At 42.5% G+C, this 11,040-nt stretch overlaps 1 protein-coding gene across 1 annotated transcript in view; it reads left to right on the top strand.

The window, feature by feature from the left end:
* LOC119423850 (corticotropin-releasing factor receptor 1-like) overlaps window positions 1-11,040 on the top strand; it is an 86,146-nt gene that overhangs the window by 10,306 nt on the left and 64,800 nt on the right. The window contains 2 exon segments of the mRNA XM_037691267.1: window positions 6,228-6,336; window positions 9,439-9,585. Of these exon segments, the coding sequence (XP_037547195.1) occupies window positions 6,228-6,336; window positions 9,439-9,585 (256 nt within the window).

Genomic DNA, 11,040 nt, shown 5'->3' with positions numbered 1-11,040 from the left:
ACTGGTCTCTGAGAGGACACTGGTCTCTGGGAGGACACTGGTCTCTGGGAGGACACTGGTCTCTGGGAGGACACTTTGTCTCTGTCCTGTTCTCTTTAACAATAAATAAATGATGGACAGTTGATGACCCCAAATATTTGAATTAAATGTTGTTTTTTTCCAACATTTTGTTTATTTTTCTTCTTCTTCTTCATTTCAGTGTTTAGTTCAACGATTTTAAATTAATCTGCAGAAACAGACAGAGAGGGTTTAATTTGATAAGTTTGATAAGGTCCTCCTCCTGCACCTGGAGGTGTAGATGTGATGGTGGAGAGGCTGACTCCAGCATCTTCTGTGCAGCCTCCATGCCACACGTTGATGCTGGAGCACAGGATGCTCTCCACTGCACACCTGTGTCAGGAGGCGAGGACCGAGCAACTAAAGCAACTTTGTCCCCGTTTTATTTAATTTTATTTAAAATCTTAACGTCAGATTGATGTTTGTGAAGGAGCTGAAACGTTTTGCTCCTCAGGCGACCGCAGCCGAGCTGTTCTGAGGCGTTCGGGAATAAAAACGACGTTTCGGGCGTTGTTGTGGTCGTGCGGCCCTGCGGCGGCGGGCCCGGGGTTCCCAGAGGTCTCCGGTGCAACGCGTAACTCGACCCGCCTCGTGTTCGGCTTCCAGCGCCGTCTCAGGTCCAAACCAGAGCAGCTCCACTCAGGAGTCCACCTGGGATCACTGAACACGGGCGCAGCTCCGGCTGTGTCCTCGTGTCCTCGTGTCCTCGTGGTGGAGGCCCGGCTCAGGCGCTTTTATGACTCTGTGCATTTTTTATTGTTTCTCCTCGTGTGCGCAGATGTAGAGCAGCCGGAGGGCCAGCAGAGCCCAGACGGGACGGGGTTAAATAAAAGCTGCTCCTCTGTGGGGCGACTTTGTTGATGTCAGCATGAAGGTATGAGTTCATCTTCAGGACAAATCAGGAAGAAGAATTCTTTCATGCAATAATTTTTTACATCGTGTGACGGTTCTGACAAAACGCAGAAATCCTCCACGTCCACAAACACGTAAAAAATGGACGTTTGTAGCGTTGACAGATGTTTGATACAGATGTTTGATGGAACATTTTTTAAAAAGTCCAAATATAGAATGAACAAGAAAAAGCTTTAAGATTAATCATGAGGCAGATAAATCACAGAAAGGTCAAATCAGGTCACGTGGACAGTTCCTCTAACGTTTCGTCTTTCCCATGAAAGAAGAAGGAACTCGTCCAGATGACATGATTTATCCGCTTTTGTCAAATATATGATAGTTTTGGAAATTAAACACAAAAAAACACATTTTTATTCACACAAACACCCACACGCTCTTTCTTTTGGCTGCTCCCTCCTTCAGGGTCAGCGAGCGAACTCGTGGATTTGGCGTTTGTTACGTTGGCGCTCTTCCTGCTGCAACCAGCGAGCTACCACAGCCCACATGTGGAGCAGCTGGACGCGTTTGTGTTGTGCTTTTTGTCCGAGGCGGCGCCGAGTGACGGATCCTGGTGAGCCCAGGAGCACATTTACCTGCAAACATGTAAAAGATGCCATTTACGTGAATCATGGTGTCAGACGTGTCGTAGATGGCACAAGTTCCCATTGACTGGACTTACGTAGTGCTAGCTTAGCGCTAAGTAAGTGTTAGCATGTTGTTGACCGGAGTGGGGGGGGTGCGTTATTGAAGTGGAGTGCTACGTCTAGCATCTTAGCTAGCGTGTCTGTATTGCGCGCTGCTAGCTTAGCGCTATGCATTTAAGAAGAGTTTTTGCTATTAGCTAAATGCTCTGCTATATTTAGCTTGCTGCTGTTGAGGCTTGTTTATTTTTTATTTTTTGGTGAACTAACCACATGTACTCCGTATGTACTCATTAAATTAGGATATGTTAGTAAATGTATTTGTCTTTTGCCCTAATTTATCTTCTGGGAGTTATATTTATATATTATATATATTTAATTTACATGATAAAAATTACAAGGGGGCACAGGACTGAATGAAATGTATCCAGCAGCAGATGGTGGAGTCGGTGTAACAGAAGAAAAGTTTAAAAACACGTGTGCAGTTCTCGGCTCTCTGGCCCCACCTACTGGTAGCTCTCTGGCCCCACCTACTGGTAGTTCTCTGGCACCACCTACTGGTAGCTCTCTGGCACCACCTACTGGTAGCTCTCTGGCCCCACCTACTGGTAGCTCTCTGGCGCCACCTACTGGTAGCTCTCTGGCGCCACCTACTGGTAGCTCTCTGGCGCCACCTACTGGTAGTTTGTCACAGCTGCACGCGAGGGGTCCGTCAGGCGCGCGCACCGCCCCCACGTGATAATGGACGCTGGTGGAGATCGATGTAAGTGAAGCCTCTTTACACTCAATATCCGTTTAAAACCACATTTCTGATAAATAAGCTAACCCATAAAAGTTGTCACAGGTGTATTGGCACTGTTGGTGTATTTTGTGAAGGTTTTGTCGTGTTTGTGTCGAAATAACGACTTTATGAATAAGATTTGCTCCGGTTAGCATGCTAAGCTAACAGAAGCTAACGCTGCTAGTCATTTTTTCTTACAGTAAAAGGTTTTTTTTTATTATTTAGTCCTGAACAGAACCGTGCATGCAACTGTCCACACACTGATGGAACATTGTGTAATGTTTATTATACCAGATGGGCTCAAATGTGTATGAATATATAAAAATGTGTCTTAAAAATATTTTACTGTTTAATGTTAATCTGCTGTTTTCATACTGCTAACTGTGTTTTATGCGAAAATAAAACGTTATAATCTAAAATGTAAAATTGTTGCATGAATATATTGAGGAAGAAAAAACAACTAACTGTATGATCACACATCAAGGTTCATGCTCAATAATCCAGGTAAAAAAAAATCCAGCAGTGTTCAGTCAGGTCACGTGGACAGTTTCTTTTTTTGCTGAGAGGCGTTTCATCCAAAGGGCTTCATCAGTCTGCGTCTCAACAACAAAAAAATAAACTGTCCAGCTGACCTGACGATAGATCACACATAAAAATAAAAACAAGCGATATTGGAAGCAGGTGGAGATCCGTGCATGTCGCACACATCCTGCTGTTTATTATACCAGCTCCCTGTAATAAAGAGAGTTCTGTGTCCGTGACCTGGTTATACTCGCACTTGGTCGTGATGGTGAACAACGCCGACACTGGACCCAGACCTGGGTTACACCGGGGGGTGGCCAATGGTGGCCCCGGCCCCCGTACATTAATTCTCTGCCGTTGTAACGTGACAACATTGTCAAAATGGTTTATGGTGCACAGGTAAAGCGTCCATGTCCCATTCAGAGGTGAGCGTTCAGAAATTAATCCGGTCCATCAGAACCAAAGAGGTGGAGCAGAACTCTGCTGAAGCAGAGTGATGCATTCAATGTGTGTCGGACATCTGCCTTGAGTCCTTTACTATAATTAATTAACTCACGTTATCAATCCTCTTTGCGGTTAACTACTTTTATAAACTAACTACAAAGTTTCTGTCATCGTCATTATTCTCTCAGTAATAAATCTGTATATTTACACTTATACATACTTGGAGCCATATTGGATTTTGTCATGGCCACCCATTTTTCACCAGTGACTTGTGATGTCCACATGTAGCCACACACCAAAATGGAAGTCAGTTTCTCATTGAATTTCAAGTGGTGCTCACAATGTGCACGGATGGAGGGTCTGTCCAGCTCCTCCGAGCACCGTGATGGGGACAGCTGGTGATCTGGTTCTTCACGGTTTCTGAAAAGCTGTTTTTATCTGACTTCATTGTTTAACCTGATTTTATGAACTTTATTGTTGGTTTTAATTTACTCGTGTTATAGTTTGTATTTGACTTTACACGGATCGTTTTAATGTCGGCTGTACGGCGCTCTGGTCCGCCGTGGCGTCTGAAAGTTCTTTACAAATAAAGTTGGATTGGATTGTAAGTCCTCGTGCTCACAGAAAGCTACTAAATCGACTGAATGAGGTGGAGGAAGAGCATTAAGAGCTTTAAAACCAACCTGTAAAAATAAAACAGACTGAGTCAGTGGAAAGAGAAATGAGCAGGAGTGATGTTCTCCCAGCATAAAGAGTGTTACAGAAATCACATTTTATATCCAGATCATCCCGACGTGAGCGGCTCCGCAGACGTTTGTCTTGCTAATCGAGACGTCATCTCACAATGGGTCTGAATCCAGTTCTTTCTAACGAGGATTTCAGTGATGGAACCACGCTTTGGATTTGATGCTGCACATCTTGGCCAGGTCTCCCTTGAAACAGAGGGTTTTAATCTCAGTGGGATTTTCCTGGGTAAATAAAATAAATAAATACAATTTATTGACGCCATTTGAAACAGAAACTTCAACCAGATTTGCATATCAGGATTTCTCAGCTATCTTCCAGCATGCAGAGAAAATAGTTAACATTTAGGGATTTCTGTTCAGAACATGGTTCGTAGTTGGTGCTGCTACAGAAAGTGCTTCAAAACATTCTTTAGTGTTAGTTTTTACTTCTCCTTCGATGGAGCCTCGTATTTTGACAAAATCCAATTATCGGCAGTTTTTCCACCGAAGCACTGAAGCTGTCTAGATCTCACTCCACCTCGGAGTGGATCCCCAGTTCCACGTGATGGGTCACATTTCTTCATCAGCCCCTCATCGTCACCCTCGATGTTACCTGTAACTTGGAACGAGTCATCAACGCCCTTTTCATCAACACAGAAGAACCGCTGGTTGTTTGACTGCTTGAAGCATTAACTCTGCTGTGATCCAGTTTTCTTCACAACGTTTTTCAGCTACTTCAACAAATCATGAATCAAAACGTTCGGCTCTTTCAGGACAATCCTGTCATGACTTTTGGTTTTGGTGCAACTTTAACTTTTTGAAATACAGTAGTCCCTCGCTACATCACGCTTCATTTATCGCGGACTCGCTCGATCGCGGTTTTTCAAAATAAAATTGGACATGACACACAACTGGCTGATTGATGGAAGAGCCACATGATCGGCATGAAATGTTGTTTTAAATAAATTATTTTAAATTATTTAGCACCTGCTGCATATTTTTGCAGCCCACACTGCAGGATAAACTTCCTGCTGCAGCTGATCAGCTGTTCGTGCAGAGCGGAGAAGTGGGCGTGGCCAAGAGCGCTTGCAGGTGGCTGAGAGCAGCGGAGGCAGGAAGCTGAAATCATGACATCCTGTTCTGTTTTAGAGCATTTAGAGTCTAGAAACATTGTTTAGAATATTGCAAGAGTGTGGGAAGGGTTTAAAACACCTTTATATATATATATATATATATATATTATATATATATATATATATATATATATACACATATTAAAATAAACTACTACTTACTACTTGTAGTACTATTCCTATTTCGTGTTTTTCACTTATTGCAGGTCTTCAGGGTACAGATCCCCGGTGATAACGAGAGACTATTTAGCTTTTTCTGTCTTTTTTCTAATAGAAAATGAATTGAGCTCTTTTTACCTCCTTCAGACCTTTAGCTGTTTACAACCCTTTACTGCTCCTTTCACATTTTGTTCTGCTTCAGCTTCTTTCTGCTTCCTTGTGCAAATTTAAACATTTTCAGCTACTTGCAGCTAATTTCAGCTGTTTTGTGCTTTCAGATTCTTTCTGCGAGTTTCAGCTTTTTCTTTTATATCAGCTACTATTTAGCTGTTTTGATGCTAATTTTTTCTAATTCCATATTTTATGAGCTCATTTCAGCTCCTTCCACTTCATTCTGGTAGTTTAAGCTTCTTTCTTCCTTTTCAGCTACATTTCAGCTTTTTTTTTCTAATTTCAGCTTGTTTTAATGTAATTTCTCTTGTGCTAATTTCTGCTTATTTAAACCTAATGCATCAAACGTTCTTTCTTCTGCTAACTTAGGCTTGTGCTTCCATTTCAGAATGTCTTTAGGTAATTTCAGCTGTTTTTCAGCAGATTCCTTTCACTTCATTTTCGCAGGAAATGCAGTTTGTCTATTTTAAAGTTCATAAAGTGTTCGGCTCATTTAATACCTGCATTATTAACTACGAGTAGCTCGTAAGTGTCCGCTCATTAAAAAGTGGCACCGTGTTCCACACATCTGAAGTGCTCCGAAGGTCTGAGGTTGTTCCAGCTGAACTTTGTTGACCAGCGGGAATTGAAGCAGCAGAAGATCCAACGCTCGGGTCGAGGGGACGACGTTAATATTTCATTCTGCTTGTCTCTGTGCTCCCAGGTGTTCGCCGTGGCCGGCCTCCTGCCGTCGGCCTCTTCGGCTGACCTGACGTGTGAAGCTCTGCTCATGCTGGCAGGAAACATCTCATGTAAGCACTAACTGGACGCTTATTACAGCCGGGCTTAACGGGCGTTTTTACAGGCTCTTTAAAGGCGCTTATTTCCCAGAGCTCTCCGACCTCTGCACAGAACGCTCGACTCGCGAGGCTGAATTGATTTTCAGTCTTTTCCTTTATTCACATAACAGCTAAATGCCAAAGCCTCGTCTTCTGTCTCAACTTGACCCCGGTGGATATCGGCAAACTGTCTTTTTATATCATTCCATTTTTGTCAGACCGTACCAGTACACACAGAGTCGTCCAAGAAATGCCTGGAAAGCACAAGAAAGCTGTTTTAATTGGCTTGTTTCAGATCATGTTTGTAAAGATTTTCCGAGGCAGTTCCTAATGAGCTAATATTTACGGTTTTACAATCGCACTGCAGGAAATTCTACCTGCTACTGGATCAAAATATCAAATATTAAAAATAACGTTATTAAAATAAATTAGTTAATCACGTAGGCATGGAAATTTCCTCAAGTGATTAATTTTAATTTCTTTTTTCCTGCTGACTCAAAAGGTTGTAATCAGCAAATTGTCATTCCAGAGAACCTATAATTAATTGTTTAATTAAACTGTTTACGAGCGACTAAGATACTGTAAAATTAATCTCGTTCACGCTTCTTTGAGCTAGCAGATGTAGGCTTATTTTTTCTCTCTTAAATCCAATAATTCCTCATCCCAAAAGAAGCTTTTTATACTTTAGTTTCACGGTTTTGCATCGAGAAGTCGATGTTTCTGACATTCACTTTAAAGATGAACTCGAGGTTTTCCTCCAATCTAAACGCCAGGACGGTTGTTTACCGGCGCCGTTCCTAGATGACCCATTTTCTGATCTTACGCCCACATTGTGGCAGGATTATCATCCGATCCTCCAAATTAAACCACACAGTACATCCCACGGTGCAGCTGAGCGCGGCTGAGACACGGCGGCGCTGCTTCCACTCAGCCCCGAATCTCTCCAGTTAAATATAAACCAGGCACGTTATTGTGGATGGGGTTGATTTATTTTACAGTGCGTACGTGATGCTCGGCTCAAGGCCGAGGATCACGCTTTCTATCATTTATCTCTCAAACCGTCCTTTACATTTTTGACAAAACATGCTCCTCTGGGGAAAAATCAACCGCCTTGAAAAATACAATTTTTAAATATTTTGTCCTCATTATATCAATTATTTTATCTACCTCAGCCTGAAATACAAATAAATACAATTTAAATGACTTTTTTAGTTTTACAGCGCTACACAATTTGTTGCCGTGAAAAAAGTGATTCCCAAAACAACCAGGTGTCGACTTCATCAGGTTTATTACAGCGTTTTGGAGAACAGTCAGTGAGATCAGTGCCTTCACCTGTCTGACGCTCTGACCTGTTCTGACTGCCTGGACTGAAAAAGTCACTTTTGTAGAAAACCCCCCGCCTCCCACCACCACCACCCTGGACCCTCCAGATCCAGTAGACAAAAAGGATTTTGTTCGAACCAACAGGAGTCCGCTGTAGTCGGCCGACTCGACAGGTGTGGATAAATCCTCATGCTGTGTGCACGTGGGTCTAATACCAGATGTTTACTCGTGTACAACACAAGTGTTTTGGTTCTTTCCATCCAAACTAAAACAATTTAACTGAATGAGACGGGACCATTAAAATGTTCACCCATGATGGACGCACCAGACAACCCGTCTGTGGCTGCGGCGTCCCTCAAATGTAAAAGCAGAGATCACCAATTTGTTAATATAAAAATCATAAAGAGAGGGAGGTAAGAAAAACAGAAAGAAATCAATTATTTTATGATATGATAAATATTGGATCAAAAATGCATTTATAGTTGATTTCAATATGATCGTTTTTTCCCGTAAGGAACACTGGAAGGTAGTAACGTTACGTGGGTGTTTCAAACTAAAGCGCTGGTCACGGTCACTAAAAATAGATGTTTTTGTTTTCCAAGTCCATGTTGGTCCCGGGAACATCGACTTCATTTGGTTTACATGGTCCGAAGCACGGGAGGTGGCCGTCATGCACATAGTCTGCAGCGCTTTGTCCGACATCTGGGACTTTGGGGGTTCCCAATAATTCCCTGACATCATCCCTGATCAGCTGTGCTCTGACAAAGTAAACAACACGAGGATCTGTAGGTTTTATCAGGAGTGGTCGTGTTTGTTGACAACCCAAAAATATAGAAAAACTCGACCACAAACACTAATTTATGTATGTGTTCCCTTACCATGGTTGTTGCGTTCCCTCCCTGCACGACCTTTAATAACTTGGAAAAATAAAAGAGGTAAAACGGCAATAATAATAATAATAATAACAATAAATCAAGGTAAAATCAACATTTTGTTTACTGTTTCCCCCCACAGTTCAACTTTTAAAACTATATAAACTGTTTAAAGCTGTTCAGGACAGTTTTTATGTTTTTCTCACCACATTTATGTGTGAAAACAACGGTTACAGGAAAAGGCGATGGAAGCTCCAAATTGAGTGCCACCTTTTGCTCAAGGGAACATCCTTATTTTATTTCCAGATCTTTTTCTGTCTAAATCCTCCCGAGTTATAAGAAAAAATGTCCCGACCCCCGGGTCGTGTTCATATTCGCTGTCCTGTCTTGGATTGAAAGGCCCGACGTTTACTGTTGCCGTTTAACGCTCACCTTTTGTAGCTGTTGGGATGAATTCAGTACGGTTATTTTTTTAATGTGTAGACGAAGATGGAGCTTTCTGTTGAAGCTGTCTCTTGTTTGGATTACAGTGCAGTCCCTGGTCGCCTCCTGGAACCAAACCCTGAGCAACACCACGAGCCAGTGGAGCGGTGAGTCGGACACGCCAAGCTCTGTTAAAAAAAACTGATTTCCCACAAAGCCCAAACAAAACCGAGCCGCTGTGGAATACACACAAGAATAACAACACACAAGTTTGATCCAAAACTCAGATTGTTAAAGCTAACATCAAAGACGAGAGCGGAGCTGGAAATAGATCCAACACCGGAGACGACGCTCCGCTCAGAGAAACAAAGCGCAGGAGAAGTCATTAAAATATGAGCACATGAACGCATCATTCAGCTCCTCGGTTTATTACAGCGCCGTCTGAAATTCATGGTGTGTGTTTGTAGTCACGACTGACGTTTCCGTCCCCTCGCTTCAGGCTCGGGAACCTACTGCGACACCTCCATCGACGGCATCGGCACCTGCTGGCCCAGGAGCAGCGCCGGCCAGTTGGTGTCCCGGCCCTGTCCGGAGATGTTTTACGGTGTCAGATACAACACGACGAGTAAGTTCTCGCCGTCTGCTCCAAACAACAACCCCCCCTCCCCCAGCTGTTTCATTTCCCTCCAGAGAAAAGGCTGTGTGAGAAATTAGCATACAAATTAGCAAGAGACTTTAAAAGTGTAAAAAAAAAAAAAAAAACCACGATAGAGCGGAAAGTGCCCGAGGACGGGAGCTCAAATCAACATGACTTGAAGATAATATCTTAAATTCAGAGCTGAAATTTACCTGATAAATCTCTTAATTATGCAAATATTTCCTATTTATTCATAACCAAAGCACCAAAGAAACTAGTTTGTTGTCTCTAAACTTTAGTTCAGAAAAAAAAAAGAAAGAAATCCTACGTGGTGTTTCATTATTCATTACTATAATTAATTATAATTTTATCATTATTATTATTTGTTTTCGGTAAAATATTAACATATAAAAAGCACTAATTTCAAAGTCACAAATACCGGACTAATAAAATAAAATAATAAATCCACACAATACTTTTCCTCATATTCATGGCAGTGTTTCCTCTAGTTAGCTTGCCATGGCGGGGTGCTCATCTCCTCCATGGTTTTTGCTGATGGAAGGGGTGGAGACTTGTCTGAGCGCAGATTGTGCTAACAGTTTTTGAGCGGGGGCGTTCAACATGAGGGAAGAGGCAATGTGAGTGCTGCCTTTGGATTTTTAGCTAGAGAGCCTGTATTTTGTGCTGCTAGCTTAGTGATGTCAGTGGGGGTGGGAGGGACAAATTAAGTTTGGTAGGCGGAGGAGTGCTCAGTTTTGTTGACGGGGTGGAGCACCCCACCTGAATAATGGTAGGGGAAACACTGCACGGTAATGTGTCCCTAAAATTACAGATACCGTAATTTCCGGACTATAAGCCTCTACTTCTTTCACACACTTTTAATTTTAATACAATGCTGCAGCTAATACTATGCTGCGGCTAATACAATGCTGCGGCTAATACTATGCTGCAGCTAATACTATGCTGCAGTTAATACAATGCTGCAGTTAATACTATGCTGCAGTTAATACAATGCTGCGGCTAATACTATGCTGCGGTTAATACAATGCTGCAGCTAATACAATGCTGCAGCTAATACAATGCTGTGGCTAATACAATGCTGCGGCTAATACAATGCTGCGGCTAATACTATGCTGCAGCTAATACTATGCTGCAGTTAATACAATGCTGCGGTTAATACTATGCTGCGGTTAATACAATGCTGCGGCTAATACAATGCTGCGGCTAATACAATGCTGTGGCTAATACAATGCTGTGGCTAATACGATGCTGCGGCTAATACGATGCTGAGGCTAATACGATGCTGCGGCTAATACGATGCTGCGGCTAATACGATGCTGCGGCTAATACAATGCTGCGGCTAATACTATGTTGCGGCTAATACAATGCTGCGGCCAATACAATGCTGCGGCTAATACAATGCTGCGGCTAATACAATGCTGC

Source organism: Nematolebias whitei, chromosome 17 (assembly GCF_014905685.2).
Source record: "Nematolebias whitei isolate Nwh7 chromosome 17, NemWhi1, whole genome shotgun sequence".
NCBI classification, from domain to species: domain Eukaryota; kingdom Metazoa; phylum Chordata; class Actinopteri; order Cyprinodontiformes; family Rivulidae; genus Nematolebias; species Nematolebias whitei.
Note: the sequence above shows the minus strand (reverse complement) of the source record. Positions and strands in the feature narration are given on the sequence as shown.